This window comes from Sparus aurata, chromosome 1 (assembly GCF_900880675.1).
Source record: "Sparus aurata chromosome 1, fSpaAur1.1, whole genome shotgun sequence".
Taxonomy (NCBI): domain Eukaryota; kingdom Metazoa; phylum Chordata; class Actinopteri; order Spariformes; family Sparidae; genus Sparus; species Sparus aurata.
This window is the reverse complement of record NC_044187.1, coordinates 33081600-33106048: the sequence shown is the minus strand read 5'-3', so window position 1 is coordinate 33106048 and position 24449 is coordinate 33081600. Positions and strand designations below refer to the sequence as shown.

The window sequence follows — 24449 nt, the reverse complement described above, 5'->3', positions numbered from 1 at the left end:
TGTTGCTACAACTCCTTCCATGCTCTGCAGAATCCAACCACCCAGTCCAAAATGGCCTACGGCAAAGTCTTAGTCTTTCACATAACACAACATGTCAGCTTGTAGCGGCACTACAGCAGGCTGTCTGAATTGTGTCTTACCTCCCAACATTTAGCAGCAGTTTGAACTCAGCATTAGGGTATCTGACAGTTGCATCAATGTACACCTCTCCAGAATCATACGACCTTTTTTGAACGTTACACTGTCAGACAGGTAGTGTATTCTCTACAGTGGAAGTGTGAAAATAACGTTTCAATTTCATTAAGATCACCTCTGTATAAGCTTCAAGTTATAGCCAACCTGTGTATATAACCAAATAAATCTGTGCACTTCTGAAAAAGCCTTGTGCTGGTGGCATGTGCCTCAGTTTAAGTATCTAATGAATCATTAGAGAGGTCTGTCTTACATGCATCACAAAGCTGTGGAGTACAGACTCCAATACAAATATTTTGTAGAGAAGATGTGCACTGATATTTTTATATCTACATCTTTTCACATCAAACACTTACATTAGCTTGGAAGAGGTTGAATGCTAACATTAGTTGTTATCTACCAGTAGCTAATGGGTAATCAAATATGTTCTTCCTCTAGATTTTCACTATCTATTGTCCTTTCAGTTGCTGATCGATCAGGAAACTGTTAAACGATAACACTTTGTCTGATTCCCTACGGTTATTTGACTTGCAACCTAGAACACAGCAGCCTAACATTATGCCAGCATTTGAGCTTCCCATTGTGAACATACAGCAGAGAAAATCGCATCTGTGTGACTATGGTCTGTTTGGGAGGAAATAGAGATATTGTAGTCCAAGTTTCCGATTTTCTTCATTCCCCTGCCTCAGAAAACATCTGTGCACCTCCCTGCTTAGCTGAGCTATAGTTTCATAGTTTAGTTACACTGGTACTTTGAGAGATTTAAGGAGATTGAAAACAGACCTCATGCTAAATCTGTGTAATCCTGTTTAGTTCTCATTCCGTCATTGATGAAACACACCATTGTCTTTGTCATACAACAGTAGATTGTTTCTGTGGTGTACTGGCTGACTTATGGTTCCTGTGATGGGGACGGTTCCTGTTTGAAGGGTCATGGGTAGGGTGTTAAAGATGGTTTCATGAGTCTTAGTCTGAGGAATGAAGCTGCTCTGTAGTCTGGTGGTACAGCAGCAGATACTTCTGTATCTGTTGTCCGATGGCAGCAGGGTGAACAGACTGTGAATGGGTGGGTGGGCTCTGCACAGACATCTCACTTCACTGATATCACTGATGCTCAAACATGCCACTTTATGATGTTTCCACACAGAATGCTTTCCATATTCTATTCACATATTAGATTCAGACGTAGGGACCTCTACCTCTACAGTACATTAATTCTATGTGAGAATCAGCCCCAGCTTGGCCTTAACTTCACTTGTTGAGAAAAGAGTCGTTGAATTAATCAATTAACAACATGCTCATGTCAAGAAAAGCAACAGACCTGTCATGTTCAAATCACTCAGAACCTTGTCTAAATCATTACCTCCACTTAAACACACAAAACCAGCACTCTGACCGGTGGCCATTAACACCACAAACTATTAATACGGTCGCTAAAGTGCAAATGTTCTCATAGGACCAAGTTTCGTTTTATTACTTGTGATGCAACAGTTTGCAACTCGAGCGACATTTGAGCCTGGGACTGAAAAAACAACTGTGCTGTGTGGCCTCACCATGCAGAGCCTATATGATTTTGTCATGGACCGTAAAGTTGGAGCTTAAAGAAATTGTGAACTTTCAACACATTGCAGAAACATACGCTGACAACATTCCAGCGACTGGGTTGGGTGTAACACAGGCTCCCTGGCAGCCTGCCAGCTGCTGTCAAACACTGACACGATCCTCCGGCAAGCAATGGATTTCTGATACTTCCCTGAATAATAATACAAAACTACTAATCTATGTGTTTTACATTTAAGAAACGTGTTGACATCATGTCTAGCTTCAAAAAGGAATGACTGAATGAATGATTCTGGAGCTCAGAGTATTGAATAGAAATCCAGTAAACTTACAACGGGAAAGCATTTTGAATATCAGTGTCAGTATCGCTGCCCTCTTCTTGTAGGATTTCAAAGATGTTTTTTTTTATCCATGCAGCAGGCATTTTTTCTGTGGTTGCCAATGTGTTTCAGTCTGTATGTCAACCACTTTGGTCCAGACATAAATATCTCAACAATTATCTGATGGATTGTGGTTTGGAAATTCATGGTTCCCAGATGATATACCCTACTAATCATGGCAATCAGCGTTTGGCAGCATCAGCTGTTTTTTCTTGCATGAGAGAAATATCTCAACAACTGTTGGAAAGTCTGACTTAAGTTATTCACAGACCTATCATCTCGCTCCATCAACAATTAACCTTTTTTCTGGTTTAATACAGATACCTCCACAACTATTTTGTCATGGACCGAAAAGTGTGATGAAACCGTGCGTGCGACTGAGCCTGACGGTCACTGGGTTGTTTGTTGTTGGTTGGTTCTTCCCTCGTGGGTTCACTGCTTTTCTCATGGTAAAATCAAAAATATGAGAAGTGATCTCTTGTTAAAGGAACAACACGCAACGCTGCGGAGGAAAAAGACCACACACTTACTTCCTTGTCACTGTAATTATAACAGGTGGATCTATCACCAAACACCGCTAATTAGGTGGACGGAGCTCATGTTTCAAAGCAAAGGATACTGTTACTTTTATTTATAGCGGTTCCCTTGAGAATTGGCATATCACAGCAGATAGTTCCCCTGAAAAGCAAATGTCACATCACATTTGAATATTATTTCCAGGAACAGTCCTGGTTAGAGTGTGACAGAACTTTAAATCAAACAGTAACCGTTTTTAACTACGTGATGTCCTGTGTGGTTGTCCGCCATTTATCTATTATGCACCTCAGCTCCATTTGTGTTTTGTCATGTTCGTTGACAAGTGCACATGTTATGTGCCCATTCTGTTTACTCACTCTGTGATTATGTTCTTTATTCCATTACCATGCTAATCCCTCAGCGTGGCACAAAGTCAGCTTGATGTAGCTAATGTCTGTTCATGCTGAGTCACAGCCACTATATCACTGTGCTATATTTATTTCTCTATGAGCAAAGGTCAGACAACATCCCCTTTGTGGACCAGACAGCGATGAGAAAACAATTCTCACCTCTAGTTTTCTGCTTCTTACTCCGTTCTGCTCTCTAGTCCTCTGATCTGACAACATTTCCTTCATTTCTTTAGTAACCTGTCCCAGTGATGCCCCTTGCTTTCATTACCATAAGTGCATCACAGTTACCTTCACGTCTGCATTTATTGTTGTCACTGAATGGAAACCAGTGGCAGCACACAACGAGGGAAAAATATGTAAGAATACAAAACACAACTGGCTGTAATCCATCATAGCACAGCTCCAATTATAATTATCATTACTGCCTGCCCTCCTCAACTTTTTAAATGTCTAGTGTTCTTGATTTAGTGACCTCTATCTTTGCAACCAACTGAACACCCCTCAGCTAACCTTCACCTACAGTAGCAGCTAAAACCACACAAAAATAAAAGAAAAAATGTCTTTGATTTGTCCGTTCAGGGCTACTGCAGAAACATGATGGTGCCACACGGCTGACTCTGTGGAGGAGGACCCACCAAAGAAGTTACATTAAAACCGGGTCAGTGTTGGAGGTGGAGCCCAGTTCATTTCTTTGACAGCAGCTCAGTAGTGCCAGAATGTCAGAATGGCTCGAATTCCCAGCTATAGAATAACCTGGATCTTCCGCGCTGTGTAGCCCAGAGAGACCTCTGCCAATCGCACTGGCTAACTTCTGGTTTAGCACCTGGCTATCCTGGCTCAAATTATTAGAATATTACCAGTCATTTCATGGGGGTTCCCAGAGGAAATGGAAATTGGAAAAGAGATCTCAGTAGTGTCTCATTCATTTCTCCTAGACAACTATGACATCTATGTGAGACCAAAGTGAGGCTGTGGCTGATTTCTCCTGTTTCTCAATTGTTTCTCCTGAGAAACAGGTGCAGAAAATCTCAACTTGGGCTCCCTGTAAGTTTCAAAGGAGATCTCATCAAGCTCTCAATGAAGTTTCAGAATGTCTCCCCAGTGCTGGAAAGGAGCAAGGTTTAAGCGGTAAAGTCTCAAGTCTCACCTATTGCTCCTAAGGAATTTTAGGAGAAACGAATGAGAAATGTTTGAGACCAAAAAAGACTACAACGAGACTGAAATGAGAGCTCTCATTGAGCTCCTATACGGCTTCATAGCCGTAAAGGAGCAAGCTTTGAGCAGTAAAATTTTCCTCTGGGTTGTGACGCTCAAGAAAATGGATCCGCCATTTTACAGCCGCTTCTTCCACAATCTCCATATATGATGCTTGTCAGTTTGAAAGATAATTTAGCTACACGTACATGGTTGTCACCTTTGCACACAAAAGATGCGAAAAAAAGCACACATTTTGACAGCTGCAGTCGTGCTTAAGGAGGCTCATTCTAAGGTCACAAAAAAACAGCCATTCTTAGTTTCAGATGATTGTCCACTGATGAGAACATAGCTAACAATTGTATTTAAAATTTCTGCCAGTGGTCTATTCAAATGTGTCCCCTAAACTGGACTTTTAAAAGTACAAACCACAACCTTAATCCCTTACAGCAACGAAGTGCACTGTAGTGACTCTGACATGATGCACCACAGCGGCCGTCATGGCTCCAGTAACAACACAAATTATCTAATGAGTGGTCAAATAACGACTCTGATCTCCCACGGCATCGCTGTAGGTCATTTAATACACTAAGTAAGCAACTGTGGCTTTGTGTGTGGGACTGTTGATGGCAGTGATAGTCTCAGCCTGTCCAGTACTTTTCCACTGACTTGGCTGCCTGCATGTGTGTGCGTTTAAGTGCCGTGTGTTCCTGTGTGAAGAAAGTAGCTGTACTCGCTGTACCTTATCAGCCAACCAGGAGGGGAGGACAAAAAAACACTTGAACTACTGAACTCATGCAGATCAGAAAAGGTTTAGGCAGGATTATAACATAAGTTTATGAGAAAGACTTAGGCAGCATTACAAAGCAGTTAGTCATGTGTTTATGTGAACACTGGCGCATCCAAATGTGCTTGATTTGGTTTAGACAGATATGTAAAGCGCACAGCATAGGTGTGGCTGAGTAAGTGTTTGTGGCTCTGTCATAACAGGTTTGGCGCTGAGGGTAAATCTGAACATGAACACACGATTCATAGCAATAAAAAATGCACAAACAATGACAATGGTGAGACACCTGACTTCTGGGAATCAAGCAGGTGCCACATTTTTCTCGTGGAATCAGATTTCAGAGGAACTTCCCTTCTGTGTTTTACATGTGAGATCTAGATAGGATTTGCTCTAGGTCGAACTGCTTGTTTTGTTGGAATTGTGTATCGGCCAGCCTCTAAGCAAACAGGGGTCATTTCTTAGACCACTCCACGCTTTAGAAAACTGCGATGCCACTCCTCCTCTGCACACAGCCACACAAAGACTGTCACGTACATATTTGCGCACATGCTAACATACCATGACTTGCCCTGGTAGAGCTGGGATGTTTGTTGATGATACACTGACCTGATAAGAGTCCGTCTAGGACAAGATAACCCACAGGCTTCTATGTGTGTGTGTGTGTGTGTGTGTGTGTGTGTGTGTGCGCAAACATATGCCCATCTCATCCCACTGTGGGATGAGATGGGCATATGTTTGTGAGGGATGTGGGATGTGGGATACTCCAAATTAATAGATGTTGAAATATAACAATTCATGTGTTGTATTATCACAGAAATGTGTCCTTAATAGGCCAAATATTGAGATTTCCACATTTGACAGGGTCCGCCCAAGACCCATTTTTGTTCCAAGTGTGGACATTTCCTGTGAAAACTTGAAAATCTTCAACCTTATAGCCACATTCAGACCAGAAAGTGGTTTTGATCACGGCACAATCTGAGTAGCTCAACTGTTGACATGCTTGAACAAACTTTTGCATGCAGTATACTTTCACACATTTACGAGAATGTAACAATAAATGCTGCATGAATACATAATGCCATCTGCTTGCTAGTTATCTGGTGTTGCTACTGTTATTTATTGTATAGCACCTACAAAGAACTGAAAATTAATTTGATTAAAATGCACATAGGACATCAGTTTCCAGTGATTAAGTACAGATTATAATAAAATAAATATAACAAAATAAAAAATATTATGATAAAAAAGACAGCTGTATAGAATCAAAGCCTGTGTGCGTACGTATCAGTGTATGTGTGTGTAATGTATCAGAACGTATGACTCAATGTTCTACCTGAACACCAGTGTGTGTTTTTGAAATTCTTACTGCTGTGCGTCATTAATTCTTTTCAGTCCTTTTCAACCAGTCATTGTCTGGTTGGGTGTGTATGTCTCATCTATGAAGCGGGTTCATGTAGATTCCTCTCAGAAAATATGTGAAAGATCTTTGTCAGAGATTGACTGGTGCACTGTGCAGTGAACTGTCAGTGAACAGTTTTGCAGTTTAACACAGGCTTTGCTATGGCCGGTTAGCTCAGTTGGTCAGTGAACAGTTTTGCAGTTTAACACAGGCTTTGCTATGGCCGGTTAGCTCAGTTGGTTAGAGCGTGGTGCTAATAACGCCAAGGTCGCGGGTTCGATCCCCGTACGGGCCACACTTCCTTTTCTGTACATCTCCATCGTGATTGTATCGGAGACTTAAGTTGTCAATTACATATCTATATTCAATGCATTTCAGCAAATTCAGACAATATACTTATGATTATTGACGTTAGTAAATTAATCAATATAGTAAGAGCAACTACTGTTTGCAAAACGTGTGCTATCTCTGTCGATGAGGACGAGCACATTAACCAGTTTTAGTAGGTATATGTCCATTAATAAAAAATAGCCCATGTCATCATTATCTGTCACGACTCATCCGGCTGCTCTCCACATTTCATAATACAAAGAATCGACCTCCCGTGCAGCGGTGGTTCCATGGTGTAATGGTTAGCACTCTGGACTCTGAATCCAGCGATCCGAGTTCAAATCTCGGTGGAACCTGACTTTTGCTCGCTGTATCTATGAATACGGTTCATACGTCATTAATCCTCTATGTGTTTTACTGAACGACAGAAGCGACATCGGATTATTGTACATTTCAGAAGTCTTAAAAGGACTATTTGAAATTCAAGAAACAACTTGGGCTTTCTGGCATCATGGCCACGACTTATAATGAAATAGTAATCCCTCCATACGTATTTTTAATGCATTTTGTGATTCTTTGGATTCAAATAGAAAACTTACAAACACAAACATTTACATATTTTCTTTTTATTTAGATTCACTATCACCACCACAGATCACATTTTTACTTACAAATGTATACCACCGTGCAAACTGAAATGTTAAAAGTCCACTAAATACCCAACAGTGGTTGAGAATATTTTATTTTGCCATACCCATCACTTTTACATCCTTTCACTGTTAGAAAAAAATATGTTACAAATCGTTCTCTGTACATCTGTAGGCGCAGTCTGCTTTTAAATGGATCCAAATGATTCCAAACAAGTAAATTTCATGTTCATGTGAAAATCCAGAACTTGGAAGTGTCTCTGTACTGTCACCTCTCTTTGATCCAAACTCTCTCATGTAGGTGCACAGCTGTAGATATCTGAGACGGCAGGGACCTCCAGTGGATCCTGCCTTCATTTCTTCTGCTTTTTCTTTGATGCTGCTGCCCCCTTCTGGTGGAAACTGGGTCCTGTATGCCTGACAGGACGAAAAAGAGATGGATGGGTAAAACACAATCTTTGACTCTGATCCTTTGTAAAGAAAAATGAATAGAATTTCCTATACATACAAGAGACGGCTGGTGCACCTACTTGGGAGCTTTGTCTGGTGTCTCTGGATGAAGTATGACCACTTCCTCTTCTTCACTGTCTGATATCTCCACCACATCCTCTGCGAATCCAAACCATTTGCCAATTTATGCTTTAAAAATTACAGTAAAACATACTGACGGACTAATGATAAGAACCTGAGGTTCCATAACATTTGAATCATTTGATAATGACTGGATTTTCGTCTTTGGGTGAACGTTTCTTTTTATATTGAAAAAAGAAATGTAATAACCTTGTTTGCTCCCCTCTTTGTCATGCTGCTCCACTTCCATCTTTGTTTCTTTTACTTCCTCGTCTTCGCCACTGTTGTCATTCTCTTCCTCTTCGTCCTCCTCTTCCAGTCCCCAGGTGTTCTGCAGCCCCTGCCCAACCTGACCCACACCCGGGACGGGCACCACGGGGGAAGGCACCCTGTTAGGTATGGTTAAGGAGCCACAGTGGATTAAATAAGGCAAAGTGGCAGATAGACAAGGGGCAAGGACACATTCTCGTGGATGATGCTGTTGTTGTTATTCAGGCTCCGCAAAGGATACGTCTGAGATGGGGCCTCGGCTTTCTGAACGATGTCGTTGGCTCTGTCCGTCACCTCCGTCATCTCCACGGGAGTCTCGTCCATTTTCAGGGCTGTGATTCGCTCTTGAGGCATAGACTCCGCAAAACCACACCTACCACCCGCCTTCCTGCAAAGTGTACAAACACGGAGTTCACATACATCCTCTAGAGGCAACAGCAGGAGTTCAAAAAGCGGTCAAAATAAACATGCGGTGATGTGATGTTAGTGCTCACCTTGCTTTCTTGTCGTTCTCCAGGGCTTTGCTGATGAGTTCTGTGATTTCAGACACTTTGACGCTGGCTATTTTACTGCATCTCATAACCTTCAACGACACACACAAAAAGTGATTAACAGATAAACTCTGTTGGTGTTTACTACTTTGTTAGTTGTGGTTCTATTCAACCTGTGGGGGTTTTGGAGAGCAGCCATATAATCGATTGTGAAGCTCTACAGCACATCGAGCGATCATTTTCTTTGAGATAATTGATCTCAATGGCTTCAAACCCCGGCAACATTAATCTACACTCCATTCACCTGCTCTTTCAGCAACATGATGCCCCCGCTGGACTGGATGGAGCAGATCTCTCTGTGTTTGTTCATGGCGATCATCAGCAGGCCGTCCATCACCCGCTCCTCCCGCTCACAGGGGTCCACCAGCAGGTAGGTCCTGCAGAGCGAACAGAGAGTACAGAAGAGACAGCTCGGTAGGTGGAAAGATAATGTTAATCCAAAGACTGGCACGCTTTAATTTGTCTATCACATCCGTTACTTGAAATTGTTCTTTATTTCATACTCAGTTTATCAGGTACACCAATATACATAGTGTTTAGTTTTTTGGGAATTTATTTTCACACGTTGCACATGTTAGTACTGTAAAGACAACTGCACTTTCGCCTCTTGCAACTTATGTTCCACTTACCTTTATTCTTTGATACCTGAGCATTTTATTTTATTTACCTCAGTATTTAAATTTTATTTCATAACTACTTCGTTATTTTATTTTATGTGGTACTTTATTGTTTTTTGTATACTGTATATAGTACCTTATTGTTTGTATATTTGCCCTCATCTTTTGATCGTATTTTGATTAATAAAAAGGTATCTAATTATCTTCATACCAACAACCACTGTATAGCCCTTTTCATTTTAAAAGATACATTTTACATACTTATCTTATTTAAGTGTTTATTCTATAATCATGATTCTTGACTTATGCAGTACTTGTCTTTTCTTTTCTCTCACTGTGTTTATTGTGATCATTATGCACTATAAGCAAAATCCTAGTATGTGGAAAACCTCCTCAGCAACAAACCAATTTTGGATTTTTCTCAGATGATTTTGGTTGAAGCTGTTTAACAGGTGCTGATTCGACAGTACAATCACTTTCTGAAGATGTAGTTTGTGGTGTTACTGAATTGTTTAGCATTGTACTGACACGGGTTTCCATTATTTTGTCCACCCTATTTATATCAATGAAAGCAGGCTGGAAAACAGAACAGCACTCTGTTCAGTGAATCAAAGTCCAACAGCACCACAAACTAAATCCTCCCCCACGATCATACAGCCCCGTCAAAAACATACAGAATCCATTATCGCTGTGGGAGACAAATCTACAGGCCTCTGTGCAAGCAGAGAGATGCCATTGATGCTGTTATTTTTACTCCTCCATGATCATGGCTCTGTCTTCTTCAGCTCTCCTGAATGGTCAAGCGAGCCGAAATTCCTCAACAATCCCATTCAAATCAACCTCCATTTGATACTGATTCATAAAATCGCAAGATCGATCTTTCAATATGTGTCTTTTCTTGTGTCACCATCTAAAATTAAGACCCACCAGGTGTCAAATGAGGATAGGTTGTTTTTCTATCTGACAAGCAAATCTGTCTCTCTTTCATTGATGATGCTGCTTTTTCATTTACGGATGACTTTTCTCCTCTCTGCGTCTGAGTTCCTAAATACACAGCGCATGGAGCATAGTGCGTTCAAGTGTAATGCATCTTACCTTATGCATTAATAAGGGTTCTTTCTACAATTTACAGCATTAGTTCTCTCAGAATTTCTTTTATATACAAGTAATACTGCCAGTGGCGTGCGCAGACTTTTTGAAGGGCAGGGGCAAAAAGAAGGGCACTTTAGCGCGCGTTTTGGCTCCCAAGAGGGCAGTTTATCATGTTTTAACCAGCCAAGGGGGCAGGTTAGTGTGTTTTGCCAACCAAGAGGGCACTTTGGCATGCTTTTTTGGCTCTCAGGAGGGCACTGTAGCGTGCGTTTCGGCTCTCAGGAGGGCACTTTAGCGCGCATTTCGGCTCTCAGGAGGGCACTTTCAGCGCGCATTTTGGCTCTCAGGAGGGCACTTTAGCGCACGTTTTTCAACAATTGGGCCACGAGGGGGGGCGACTGCCCCCCCCCCCTTGTGCACATCACTGAATACTGCTTACTGAAACATCCCTGACGGAATCGAATCAGGAACTCAGTGGCAACACCCACCAAATAAATATCTGAAAGTTTTAGTATTTATCACAAAATGTATTCTGTCCTTTACTTTAATGCGGTTCCTCACCCTTGTTGGAAAAAGGAGAAGCTGACACTGATGGGCATGTGGTAGATGCTCAGAGGAATGGGGTCCCTCTCCTCTGGACTGTACTAAAGGAGCACAGACAAAAAACACAAAATTACAAACCAACAACACATAAGCAAGAAATGTAAAACTGTTCCGACTTGAATAAACAATAGAAACACTGAATTACAACATAGGGCAGGAAAATATGAACCAAAGAACATATCACTGTAGTTTTGGTCTGTGTATCTGCGTAGTGTCTAGTATGAAGTGGGATAAATGTTCAAAAGCACTTTTTATTCAAATACACAGTGAACAAATACAATGTGACTACGCAACATCTAACACATTTGATATGAGTGGTATTTCTCTCACCCTATATATCCTTTGACATATATCCATTATACAGTTAAAAGTTGGTAAGTGCGACATAATCATACCCTGTTTTTGTATTGTCAATTGAAAAATGTGCCAAATGTGGTCACTTGTAGTTAAGCAGGAAAGTTCCTTCATTATATACTCTAAGTGTCATCACAGAAACTCACACAGCAGAGCAGCTTGGTGTTTAAAGCATTTCCCAACAGATTCAGTGAAGCAGCAAACACCACCTGCTGTGCTGTTTGCTGCTGACTCACCACTGTGACTTCGTCTCCCTGGATGCCGACATCAGGCCGCCTGAAGTGGCACAGAGCGGTGATGGCAGCAATGCTGGCGGCATCCATCAGGTTCCCGTCATGATTCAACATGTGTACGTCCACTCTGATCTGCCACACCTGAGCGCAGACACACACACACACACACGCCATCACCATGCTGCAAGACGGGACTCTGTTTTTTCTTGTGTGTGTGTGTGTGTGTGTGTGTGTGTGTGTTCTACCTTCTCTCCAGACACCACACACAGGGACTCGGTATCAATGCACTTGGAGTTCCTCAAGCATCTCTCCAGCTGTCTGTTTAGCTTCACTGACAACTCAGACTGCCTGGAGAGCAAGGAAACCCCACGGATGATTTACACTCGCTGCACAGGCAGTTTGACTAAATGGAACACATTTCAGACGCAGTCCTGCTCTAACATGTCCCTCAACTAGTCCCTTCAATAATTCCTGATGTGATGTGAAATGAAGGAGAGGGAATACGCTGCATATTATCTGTCGGATGTATTGGTACAAAAGTACAGACAAACATAGAGTTCTCTCTCACCTGCCCTGTTCAAACGTTGGCGAGGCCATGGGCGACAGCTCAATGTTGAAGAACATGATTCCCTCGTTGGGTCGACTTTCTTTAGGAGCCACCAGCTCACACGACACCTGGGCCATGACCCTGCAGAGTGCAACACATTCATATTTCATTATCACAAAAAACATAAAGCTGTCTACAAGATGTTTCACCTCGGTGCATTTCACAGGTTTGACTCGGACTCTGCCCAACATCAGTGCCTTGTCCGACTGGCTCTCCTTCTTTTAACCTCCTCAGCCCCACTGACCCACTGACAGGTCCGTCTCCACAAACTGCCGTGTGAAGACCATAACATTTCACTTCCCCAAGATATTCCAAGATAGAAATATTGTCATGCTAAATTCTAGGATAAATATGTGTGGAATGGTGCACAAGACATCTTTAACTCATCAGATAGAATGGTGCGGACATAAAAACAACATCTCAGATCTGCATATTTACATTACACACCTTATGAATGAATGAATCCCTCAGAGGGAAAAATGTAGAGTTGCATAAAGTCAGTAAAGCATGGGAAGATTCATGAAGAGGGTTCAATCTTAATGGGGTTGTTAGGTATTAAAAGCAACGATTTGACACATATTTGGAAATATATTTACCTGGTTTTCCCCAGCTCCACGAAGCAGCATCCATAGTCCGTCCCAAACGTGATCTTCATCTTTCTGTAGTCATAGGTCTGTCGGCCGTCCAGCCGCTGCAGGGGGGCGACAGGTCAAACTCACAAGCACACCACAAAATACATTTTTAAGAACTAATATCTTCGGGTATGGGCAGCAATGTGTCCTCAAAGCATAAATCCATGGACAAAGTTGTTTAATCGCACACGTAAATACTCTGAAACCACTGCATTTACAATGACTGGAGCCCGCCTGACTTCAGTGTTTTTGGAACAGTCATTCTTCCGGTTACTGGATGAGAAATATTCTTTATTATGCAGTATTTAGAATAAGTTAGCAGCAGCTGTCCATAAACTAACACTGAAGTTTCCCTTTAGTCGGTTCCTGTGGTTCATTTAGCACAGAGGCTGGACACCATGCTCCGAAACCAGCTCACCTTTTTCTCTTCGATGGCTTTGAGCAAAAAGTCCCGCTCACAGTTCGCCAGCGGTGTGTCCTTCATTGTTCGGGTTTTGGAGTGGCTGCAGTTTGAAATATTTTAATACTTTTAATTCAGAACTGCGGCGCCACTACTCCAACAGGCATGTGGTCGCCGTCAATATTTTCCGAACTCTACCCCGGAAGTGTTTACAACATGCCATAGTAAAGATGAGGGGATTTTTTTTTTGTTGTTGTTTACTTATTTCAAGTTAACATAACGGAGTCATAATATACAGCCTGTATGTATATGTACCTATTATGAACAAAATCTTAACTTGCACTGTGCCAGCGGGCCATTTTTGGCACAGTTAATAGAAAACAAGCTTTTATTTTGTAGGACTGCGCTTTAGATGCGTTAAGGTACTCCTCGTAAGATCGTAATTTCGGCATTTCCTACTCATTTCCTACTCATACCGAGTACCAGTATTTTGAGAGGATTCTGAACTACGAATGCGCATGATGTATTTCTAAATTGTTGTTCTTGTTGGAACACTTACGGGATGCATCCTGTGGCTAAAATAATTTTGGGTGGATGTATTTTGGAAGTTAGTTGGGAAACTGCCATTTTGTCCTGTGCGTCGTGCGTATGTTTTAAAAACAGACAACATTTCACCACAACAAAATGATGCTCGATAACAAGTATAGAACATACAATTTTACTGGTGGGATACACGTTCTAGTCGTTTCAGTAGCAAAGGTTATTAATTTAAAACCTCAAGAATGTCTCAGAAAATCAACTTAGTTTTATTTTTTACGACTGTCACGTGAATGCACCGATCATGCTCCCAGCCACGCGAAGTGCGCATGCCCATTTCCAGTGACACGCTCTCGCTCATCAACCTAGCACAGTTATCCGGGCCAAGCTGTCATACGTTCCGTCCACTTCAGCCGACAACCGTGTTATTCCCAACCATACACGGCGGGCCTCGGGACTATTCTCAGAGGGTGAAACGCACAAGACACTCCCTCTGTTTTTTTAACGTGGAGAAGCAGCTTTTATCGAGGAATTTTCTCTGCAAGCTCAAGAAGGCGCAAGGTTTGTTTGTGCACTCATTCATTCTATCCATCCCTCCCTGTGCGACATCACTGCTAATTTAGCATGCTAACCGTTGCTATCCACTCATTTCTCCAGTCTGCAAGACATTTCAGGCAACCCTTAACTTAAAAAAAAAAGAAAAAACTTTTTGTGTTTTAACGACGGGGCAGGTTTAGTTAAATGAGGGCTTGCATAAGCCCATGTATAGATAAGTTTGTCTTGTGTTATGCTAACGTTTGCCGATGTGATGGCGCGCCGTCCAGATAGCTACCTAGCTAGCTAGCTAGCGGAGCAGGTGCTGCAGCCAGAGCCATTCACTATAAAAGAGTTTGGACATTGCAGAGTTCGGTGGCAGCCATGTTAGTTCCACAACCCTTTCCTATGACCTTTTAATTGTACTTCCCAGATCTGCTCAGTTAGAAGCTTGTGTTAGGAAGAAAATAAGAGCTTCCTGGCAACGTTGACCGTCAATCAGAGGCTTGTTAGGGATGTTACACCAGCACACAACTATAACTGTGTTACAAAGGAGGACTGCAGCTTAATGTGAAATACAATTATGTGATGGAGCTCACATCCAGACGGAATAGCGAGTCAAATTTGTTAGATAAGTTGGAGATTGGCCTGTCTATCCACACACTGTAGCTCATTTGTCTGCACTTGGCTGGTAATGGTGAGCTTGTGTTAATGGATGTGAGGTTAAAGTGACTTGTCACAGTAAATTCTCCAAAGGGGAGACCATATGTTACTGTTGAATCCAATGCAGGAAAGATGTTGTCAAGATGACACTGCAATTCATTGTTTGCTATATCTGAATGGGCAAAATTGAAATAAATATGGCAGAGAGCTAAACTGAATTTTGCTCAGGTTTATCTAAAATTGATGTACTAACCTTTTCCACTTCCATCTCCTCCATAGAGCTCTACGGTTGACCTAGTTCACTATCTCTGGTGTAGGTTAAAGATGTGTCATGTCGGGCGGTAATGCTGTAGGGTATCATGCATTCAGCCAGTAAAAGGCTGTTCTCAAACAGTTCATTTTACCCTCTAGATTACATGATATGCACACTGCCAAAGCAATGGCCACTGCTGTTTTAGTAAAAAGTCAAGGTAGATAGAAGACCTTTGTCAAGTAAACACAGCTGAACATTCATCAAGTGCTATGCCACTTAAGCAGTTTGTTATTTCATGGACAAAAATAAAAGGCACTGCTATGAATGTGACAATGTTTGGTATCTTGATCGGATTCTGTGCAGCAAAAAGCAACATCTCAAAGAAAATTTAATTAAACAACTGTATCAAGCTTAGTTTTTTTGGACATATACATGTTTTTATATTCTCAGATAAGAATAAATGTTTTGAGTCCTCTCTTTCTGCATAGGATAGGCCAGGGTTACTTTCAGAGTTGCATTGTATTCAGCCCAAAGATGCAAATAAATGAGCAGCATCTTGAGATGAGATGGCTCTGAAGAGCACCTCCCGTTCATCATCCCTCCCTCATGCTTATCAGAATCCGTTTGATCCTGCTGTGCTCTGATGTTAGCAAATAGAACAACAGCAGTATGGGGAATCAAAGTTAATTAGGTATTAATGAAAGCGTGCCGCTGGGCCGTCTGCAGTGATGCTTTTCAATTCTTGCTGTTCACAACAAGAGTGAGCAGGTGTGGCCTGATCAATAAGAGGTCAATGAAGCTATTGTTTGGTGTAACACATATCTGAATTGCATCATTAGTCAGCAGAGTATCACTTGAGATTTTGAACGCATATTAGGGGACACGCGCAAAGATTCTAATCTGGAGCATTTGCTGTACTATAGTCATCACATCTGCCAAGAACTATATGTTTTCAGCCATGTCTATCTGTTTAATTTAAAGGTAATCATTTTTTGTAAACTTAGATGGAGGATGGGTGGAACTTGGATCTTGATGAAAAAATCAGGGGGGAAATAATAAAAAAAACATAAAGGAAGGGTCTTTGGGTTCTTGGAGTTTGTGATGAGCATTTCCTTCTTTTTTCTCTCTTTTTTTACATGTTCTAGACTAATCGTTTAATCAAGAAAATCAATCAGCAGAATAATATATAATGAAAATGATAGTTATAAAGTTAGTTGCAACCCTAGTTTGCTGCTTCAAATTTGGATCAGTAAGGAAGTACGAGAAAGAGAACATATTGTAAATTATACAAGTTAGCTGTATGTGACAGACTTACAAGCAGAGCTGTCCTGACGATTTATCTTGTGGGGATGTATTACAGCGGAGAAGGGACAGGCGAAAATCTTTCTGAAAATAGTGCGAAAAATGCAATATCAGGATGCAATGTGAGGACATGGAACCTTAATCAAGTAGCAGTGTGTACTAATGTGACCTCAATCTCTTTTGTTTTTTCTTTAACTCAACCTCTCATCCCTCTTTCCTTTTACGTACTTGTGATCGCTATTTATATCATTAATGCCCCCCCACCGCAATCACACACACACACGCGCACACACACACCATTGCTCTCCATAAATAACCATCCATCCATCTCTCTCACACCTGCCTCCTCTTACCCTCCCCCATCCTCCCATACCACGCCTTCCTCACTGTGCTGCTCACACCACACTTATCTCTGCCACCCTTATCTCACACTCTGTTCCCCCTCCTGCTATCACCACACCCCCGTCCTCACTGTACCCTCTACAGATGAAGCTGGACAGGGGTTGGATGTGGCGTGTGCTGCTCCTGTCCTCCCTGGCTGTGGCGGCTGTGGCGGCCCAGGACAACCAGTTGGAGGTGGATCTTTCCGACATGGACGAAGATATGGGCTTGGACGAGGAGGAATTAAAGGTGCTGATGGCAGAAGAGGAGGAGGAGGAAGAGGAGGAGGAGGCAACAGTGATGGATGAAGACCACTCTGATGAGGCAGACACAGCAAGTGGGAAGACTGGAACAGATGCAGATGTCTCCTTCCAGGTCAGGAATAGGTCATAGGTTAGGTAAAGGTTACATGAGAAACCAAAGTATCAAAGCTAATAAATTACATTTAATATTTTGTTGAAAGTTCTGGGTAAAGAGCAAACTTTCCTGTAAACTGTATCACTGTCTAATTTCTGTTTTTTGTCCCCCAGGTAACATACAAGACTCCCGTCCCCACTGGAGATGTCCACTTTGCAGAGACGTTTGACGATGGGTCACTGGACAGGTATAGCCTGAAAGATTTACCACCAAGTGCTGCTAAAAAAAAAGTGCAGCATAAATGTTTGATGCATGTTGGAATACATGAGCCTGCAAGGGTACTGAGTGACCAGGATCAACTGACACCATCAGTGGCTGTAGTGTGTGTTTGTGGATGTTCACCTTTTGTGAGGAAACTCAGAGTTTTGTGATGTTGATGTTCACAGATGGCAGCTGTCAAAGACAGTGAAGGGGGATGCAGATGATGAAATCGCCAAATATGATGGTTTGTTGCTTTATTTCTCTTTCTGTTAATCCTAATGTGCATAAGAGACCAACAACTTGCTGTCTTTTTGTTTTTTTATTTATGATGCAAATAAGAAATATATTTAAAAACATAGGTCGCATATTGATAGTTTTGGCCACCATTCCCATTTATGATGTCACAGTGCCTCAGCTCGAGACACTGAAACAGTGTTTGTGATGTTATGTTTACTACACTCAAGCCGTGTTAAGCTCTGAGGCCCTGCACACACACAGGCACACACACAAACACAAACCCAAAATATTTTCATAAGTCAAATCAGTGTTAACCATGACCCTAAAAGAAAGCTCAGGTTGTTAAATGTAAGCGCCTCTCCTGTCTCTGGCTTTAGGTAAGTGGTCTGTGGAGCAGCTGAAGGAGAACAAAGTTCCAGGAGACCAGGGTCTGGTGCTCAAGTCCCGGGCCAAACACCATGCGATCGCAGCAATGATGGACAAACCCTTCGTCTTCGAGGATGAACCTCTAGTCTTACAGTGAGTTCAGACTTGCACAAATACAACCTTGTTCATGAGCTAGAAAAGTTAGTGGGTGTGTAAGTTAAATCTGTTATTTGCCTGTTAAAATAACAAAGCCGTGTAAAATGAATGTGACCAAGACTTGTTTAACTGTTTTGGTGTGTTCTGGTTGCAGGTATGAGGTGAATTTCCAGGAAGGCATCGACTGTGGTGGAGCATACATCAAACTGCTTACAGACACTGAAGACCTCAATCTGGTTGGTTTACATGTTGTCATTCCACATTATTCCACTTATAATGTATCTGTTTTCACAAGTATGTTACAGTACAATCAATAACTTTGTTAGTATTGTGGACACAGAATCCAAAACCTCCTGAGTATTCCTCCGCTGTCTTGAGTATGTGTGGTGGAACTGGGTAAACCTTGTCTGCCTTTAAACTAAACAGACTTACTCCATTTACTCTGCACCATAGGAGCAATTCCAGGATCGCACACCTTACACCATCATGTTTGGACCAGACAAGTGTGGTGAGGACTACAAGCTGCACTTCATCTTCCGCCATCAGAATCCTCTCAACAAAGACTTGGAGGAGAAGCACGCCAAGAGGCCCGATGTCGACCTCAAGAAGTTCTACACTGACAAGAAGACTCACCTCTACACTTTGGGTACAGTCTTGGAAAAGAACAGATGTGTTGTTATGTGTATCTAAAATGTGTCCCACACACCACACAGAAGCATACATTTTTTTCAAATGTACATTTGTCCTTGTTTTCAGTCCTAAACCCAGACAACAGCTACGAAATGCTGATAGACCAATCCAGCGTGAGCCGTGGCAATCTGCTTTATGATGTGGTTCCTCCAGTCAACCCACCCAAAGAGATAGATGATCCAAATGATTCCAAACCGGACGACTGGGATGAGAGGGCCAAGATGCCCGACCCCGAGGCTGTCAAGCCCGATGACTGGTGATTAAAACATCCATACTGGATTTTGTCACAGATGGGACCTCTGTGACCTTATCATCAATAACAAATATGGATGTGTGTGTGTGTGTGTGTGTGTGTCAGGGATGAAGATGCTCCAGCAAAAATTGAGGACCCTGACGCCATGAAGCCAGAGGGCTGGCTGGATGACGAAGCAGAGTTTGTCCCTGACCCGAACGCTGAGAAACCAGAAGACTGGTAAACAAAACTATTCATCACTCAAACAAGCGGCATGTGACAGTTACAGCATCTACAGTGAGGAAATGATCTGCTGACTGCTCTCCTCTGTGTGCAGGGATGAGGAGATGGATGGAGAGTGGGAAGCCCCACAGATTCCTAACCCAGCCTGTGAGACGGCTCCTGGCTGTGGGGAGTGGAAGCGTCCCAAGATCAACAACCCTCAGTACAAGGGCAAGTGGAAAGCCCCTCTGGTGGACAATCCCAACTATCAGGTAACTATAACTAGGCTAAAAACATGCTACAAAATACCTACTTCACAACTCCCACATACTATGACTACTACATAATTATTGTATTAGTTTATCAAGCAAGACATTTTTTTTTTTGGCCTTTTATCGGCTTTATTGATAGAACAGCTGAAGAAAGATAGGAGACAGGATGAGAGAGAGGGGGAGTGACACGAGGCAAAGGGCCCCAACCCGGGGCCGCCCGGCAAGGACAAAGCCTCTGTACATGGGACGCTGCTCTACCAACTGAGCTAAATGGCGCCCCGGATATTTTTATACATAAACTCAAAACCTGTCTTTCCATTCTGACCTTTTTTTAATGTTTTATGTTTCATGTTTTCGTGTTTGAGTAGTTAAAGTTATTTGCTTAGTATTTATTAATTTTTTAACAATGTGATTTTAATTATGATGGATAATTAGACTATAATCTAATAACATAATAACCAAATGATAATCTAATGTTTATAATTTTCTATTATATAATATACACATTATTAAAATAATATATTTTATGTATATATTATATATATTTTTTTTTTATGTTTACTATTTCATAATTGTACTTTTTTTATTTGTAGTGCTAGTATTTTTTATTCTTTATCTTTTATTATTTTAAATACCCATATTTTATTGCTGTCTTCATGTGCTTTGGTCTCCATTTTTTTTATAACATCCTGTTTGTTTTTGTTTTTTCAATCACTTTGAATTGCATTGTGATTTGTTTGAAAAGTGCTAGAAAGGTTTGATTGCTTGATACATCGGTCAGAAAAATCCAACACCGTTTGCTGTTCTTAGTCTGGAAACCGTCTTGTGACGTCTTCTTTCCAATTGTTTCTCCCAAGGGAGTCTGGAAGCCGCGTAAGATCAGCAACCCGGAGTATTTTGAGGACCTGCAGCCGTTCAGGATGGCACCTTTCAAGGCAGTTGGCTTGGAGTTGTGGTCCATGACCTCAGATATCTACTTTGACAACTTCATTATCACCTCTCACAAGGAGGTGGCTGACCGCTGGGCCTCTGACAGCTGGGGGCTCAAGAAACTGGTGGCCAGCGCTAACGAGGTCAGTGTGATGCTTTGTAAGGTCAATGGGAACATAGAGCAGCAACATAACAGGCACTTCCATTGTCACTACATGCATTTAATTGACCACAGGGCTGTCTGAGTCTGTGAGGGAAAGACTCACACAAGCTCACTATTTGTTCTCTGGTCCCTTGCCTTACCTCACCAGCCGGGGATTTTCGCTCAACTCATGTTGGCAGCAGAGGAACGACCGTGGCTCTGGGTGATCTACATACTGACGGTCGGCCTGCCTGTAGGACTGACTGTGCTCTTCTGCTGGCCGAAGGTACTTTGCATCTATTGAGTGTGTTTATCGTATGATTTTTGCAGAAGCAAAGCAGAAAAACTTCTAAACCTGACTGTGATTCCGTATCCTGTTTGTGTCCTAGAAATCAGAGGACGACTATGTGTACAAGAAGGTGGATGTCCCCCAAGCTGATGTAGAAGAGGAGGAAGAGGAGGACGAAGAAGAAGAAGAGGAGGCAGCAGCAGATAAGGAAGACAAAGCAGCTGAGGCAACAGAGGGAGCAGCAGCTGCAGGTTAGAGGGTCAAACACAGGACATCACACACTGTTCTGATAATAGTGTATTGTACTTTTACTGCTACATCGTTCGACAGTCATATTCTTTGTCATCACCCTTACTCTCCTTCTCTCAAAAGCCACAGAAGAAGCTGAGGAGGAAGAGGAGGAGGAGGATGAGGAGGAGGAGGAAGAAGAAGAAGACGAGGAGGAGCAGGAGGAGGAGGAGGATGGAGCTGATGGGAGAGGTGACAATCTGGAAGGGGAAGATGAGGAAGAGGAAGAAGAGGAAAGCAAGGCTCCTGAGAGAACATTAGAAGATGAGGTTGGTGTCTGTGACTGCACACAATTCATATCCACGAGAACAATAATGTGATTTTACAGAACACATTTTCATTAAATACATGGGCTATTGCTCAGAACAAGTCTTGAGAAAGTTCAAACTCCACCTCTAAGTGGCTCTGGATAAGTGTAGAGCAGTGGGAGAGAGCGTGACGGCTGTGATTCACATTGAGCATTATACACTAAAATAAGCATGATTGGCTAGAAAGAGGTTGTATGATACTTATGAAACCATATTTTAGTGTCATGATCATGTCAGGAAATGACCTAAAACAACACGGTGATATTTCTAGAATATATTTTCCCAACATGTGGACCATGACAGCAGTTGGAGCAGCTGTTATAAGTCACTCTGTCTTGTGAGAGTCAGTCTGTAAGTGGTAAAAGTGTGAACTGGCAGCCATACTTGTTTTTACACACATGGTAGCAAGTTTTTTTTTCTGCGGTTCTGAGCACGGACCGAGAACATCATGTTTTTGTATTTTGAAACAAAGGTCACAACTTATCATGAATTGATCCTTTACACTTTTGTAACACAAGACTTTGAACTTGTTTTTGGTTGCATGTAGGTGAACTACAAGTCTTACAAGTCTTAAATGTTGTTATTAGGGATGATGGATCAGTCCCCAAAGTATCAATACTTCTATATAAAGTTTTGTTTTCAGTGTTGATACTTATGTCAATAAGGTCTATTCCAACTCACACAGTAAGAAAAAAGAAATCAAGTAATGTACTGTAATAGATGAAAAAACACCTCAAAGAGAAGTCTGTTGTTGTTCTGCAGACAATACTGTCAACAGCTTCGTTCACTCACCTCCCCTCTGTTTAGACGATCTCATGTCTCTGACACTGTGTCCTTGCCCTAGTGAGAAATCTGCACTGTCAGGGTGTCTGGCTGCTTGTTTTCACCTGCAGTCACTTGACGATCATGTATTTCACTCTACTTGACACTCTACGTGATTTTAATGTAGTCTTTTTGTTGTTTGTAATTTCATTTCAATTCTGTCCTGCAGCCGAAGGAGGGAGGAGACGCCACTGAAGAGAGCCACAAACAAGCTGTGAGAAAGAGGAGGGTACGGAAAGACTGAGGAGGTGAACCCCCACGCCTGTTGTCTCCTTTCTCCCCCGATGGCGGAGGAGGTGGAAGGGCTGTCTCTGCTGCTGCTCCCCCCCCAACTCCGAGCAGAGCGGCATGTATTTCCTCCAGACCACCTGGTAGCCTGCAGTCACCCTGGCTGCCCCATCCACGTCTCCTCCATGCCTCGGCTTCACCCATCACAGGTCCACAGTCTCCCAATCCACATCCTGTATACCCTCCTTTTTCCTTTTCTCGTCTCTCCCTCCTGTCTGCTCATTGAAATCAGTTGAATCCCCTGGAGATTTAGTGCATTTAGCTGTTTTTTTCCTCTGCCACCCTGAGCTTCCACACTCTTCATCCTTGTTCTCTTCTCTAAGCCATCGCTGTCTAAATGCCTGTCAGCCTAAAAAAAGCAGCCTCTTCCACCTCTGATCCTGTTCACCCCGTTCCTGCTGTCAGTCTCAATATATGCCATCATACTACTGCGATTTTAAAAGAAGTTGGGGTGCTGTGGTTCTTCTCACTCCGCGTGTTGCTGGTGTTAAACTCATGGTAACTATATAAATGACTACATTAAATATCTTCTTTTTGTACAGTATTGAACATAGGTTGAGAAGGATTGCAGTTTTTATATACACAGCGTCCCAAGTTTTTTTGAATTGAGTTTGTGGGTCCACCAGTGTGTCTCCTCTGAGAGTGAAGGCAGCAGAGAGCATGTGCACTGCTGCCGACTCCAGATGTTCATTACAGCATATCACAGGGGCTGCATCTCCGAACTTGTTTTAGACAACGTGTTCGAGGACGCGGTTTGAAGTCCCTTCCTTGTTTGAAATGGGTCAGTTTTTATGAACAGGCCAGCAGGAGAGGACACCAGGCTGTGAGGACAGGCTGTTGGAGATGTTTCTGTAGTGTCAGGACATTTCAGCTGATGAAGCCGCCTCAGCTTAGGTTTAAAAGTTTAACTCTTTAAAAAGATGGGATGGATGTTCAGTTAAGATTTTAGGTAGTTTGTAAGGAGCATCAGTTACTTCTATGTGTGTTTTTTTTACTAAGTTATAGCAGTTTAAGAATTGAGGATTAGCACTGAGAACCCCATTTATCAGTTTGTTTTGAATTTGTTTCATGCCACTACGAATGAAAACTTAATGCAGTGTTTTGAGTGACTTGAGGCAGTTTTCTTCAATATTTGTCAGTGATGTGCTTCTTCTGAGCCTAGGTAAAGTTAACTCTGACAGTCAGTGCTTTCAGCAAAAAATAGGTGATTTTACATGCCTTGGCCACCAGTCGTCAACGAGACAGTTTAAATATGTGGGTTTCTGCAGCTGGATATTAAACCTGTGAAAAGTGTCTCATGCTGTCAGTTCACAGCACTGCTTTCCCAGAATATATCTAGACTAGCTGGAGTTCACATCCAAGATTGTTGCCTGGGGAAGACGTTTAAGCTAATTTATTTGTTTTATATTATTGTTTCAAGCTTTTGTAGTTCATGCTCTTGCCAGATGCTGGCAGGTACCCCTGTTTACATTTGTTTGCAAATTGTAAATTGCTCTTCAAAGTCAAATTATTTAATAAAAAACACAAGTCTGATCAAATGCAGCACATTATTTCCTTCATTTTGATTCATTTCTC

General features: G+C 42.1%; 2 protein-coding genes and 2 non-coding genes across 6 annotated transcripts; 3 read left to right on the top strand and 1 right to left on the bottom strand.

Moving 5' to 3' along the window:
* Nucleotides 1-6659: 6659 nt before the first annotated feature.
* trnai-aau (transfer RNA isoleucine (anticodon AAU)) lies at nt 6660-6733 on the top strand. The gene has a single exon. It is a non-coding gene; the product is annotated as a tRNA-Ile (tRNA).
* A 319-nt stretch (nt 6734-7052) lies between these two features.
* Nucleotides 7053-7124, top strand: trnaq-cug (transfer RNA glutamine (anticodon CUG)). Its single transcript has one exon. It is a non-coding gene; the product is annotated as a tRNA-Gln (tRNA).
* A 250-nt stretch (nt 7125-7374) lies between these two features.
* exosc9 (exosome component 9) lies at nt 7375-13556 on the bottom strand. Of its 2 annotated transcripts, none has more exons than XM_030422962.1 (12): nt 13363-13556; nt 12909-13003; nt 12274-12393; nt 11951-12053; nt 11709-11846; nt 11077-11159; nt 9051-9183; nt 8750-8838; nt 8497-8643; nt 8196-8374; nt 7946-8024; nt 7375-7832 (listed from the first exon to the last, which is right to left on the bottom strand). In XM_030422962.1, the coding sequence occupies exons 1-12, from the start codon at nt 13426-13428 to the stop codon at nt 7769-7771; spliced, it is 1296 nt and encodes a 431-aa protein (XP_030278822.1). In that variant the 5' UTR covers nt 13429-13556; the 3' UTR covers nt 7375-7768. The 2 variants fall into 2 exon arrangements, with proteins under 2 accessions (XP_030278822.1, XP_030278892.1); XM_030423032.1 differs by having other exon boundaries at nt 12909-13026; nt 13363-13494.
* Nucleotides 13557-14224: 668 nt separating this feature from the next.
* On the top strand, nt 14225-24412 carry clgn (calmegin). 2 transcript variants are annotated; one of them, XM_030415327.1, is made up of 15 exons: nt 14225-14442; nt 17120-17389; nt 17545-17618; nt 17818-17876; nt 18247-18388; nt 18546-18627; nt 18845-19037; nt 19148-19337; nt 19440-19553; nt 19651-19807; nt 20665-20880; nt 21049-21165; nt 21269-21419; nt 21547-21725; nt 22756-24412. In XM_030415327.1, the coding sequence occupies exons 2-15, from the start codon at nt 17120-17122 to the stop codon at nt 22828-22830; spliced, it is 2019 nt and encodes a 672-aa protein (XP_030271187.1). In that variant the 5' UTR covers nt 14225-14442; the 3' UTR covers nt 22831-24412. The 2 variants fall into 2 exon arrangements, with proteins under 2 accessions (XP_030271187.1, XP_030271180.1); XM_030415320.1 differs by having other exon boundaries at nt 21541-21725.
* Nucleotides 24413-24449: the final 37 nt, after the last annotated feature.

Bases quoted from the DNA above. Each gene is read 5' to 3' on its own strand.
- exosc9 (XM_030422962.1), bottom strand. From the start codon at position 13,428: ATGAAGGACACACCGCTGGCGAACTGTGAGCGGGACTTTTTGCTCAAA. The intron at 12,054-12,273 runs GTGAGAGAGAAC...CTTGCTCTCCAG, and splicing joins CCAACGTTTGAACAGGGCAG to GCAGTCTGAGTTGTCAGTGA. The intron at 11,160-11,708 runs GTGAGTCAGCAG...GTGCTCCTTTAG, and splicing joins AGGGAGACGAAGTCACAGTG to TACAGTCCAGAGGAGAGGGA.
- clgn (XM_030415320.1), top strand. From the start codon at position 17,120: ATGAAGCTGGACAGGGGTTGGATGTGGCGTGTGCTGCTCCTGTCCTCC. The intron at 20,881-21,048 runs GTCAGTGTGATG...TTACCTCACCAG, and splicing joins TGGTGGCCAGCGCTAACGAG to CCGGGGATTTTCGCTCAACT. The intron at 21,420-21,540 runs GTTAGAGGGTCA...TTCTCTCAAAAG, and splicing joins AGAGGGAGCAGCAGCTGCAG to CCACAGAAGAAGCTGAGGAG.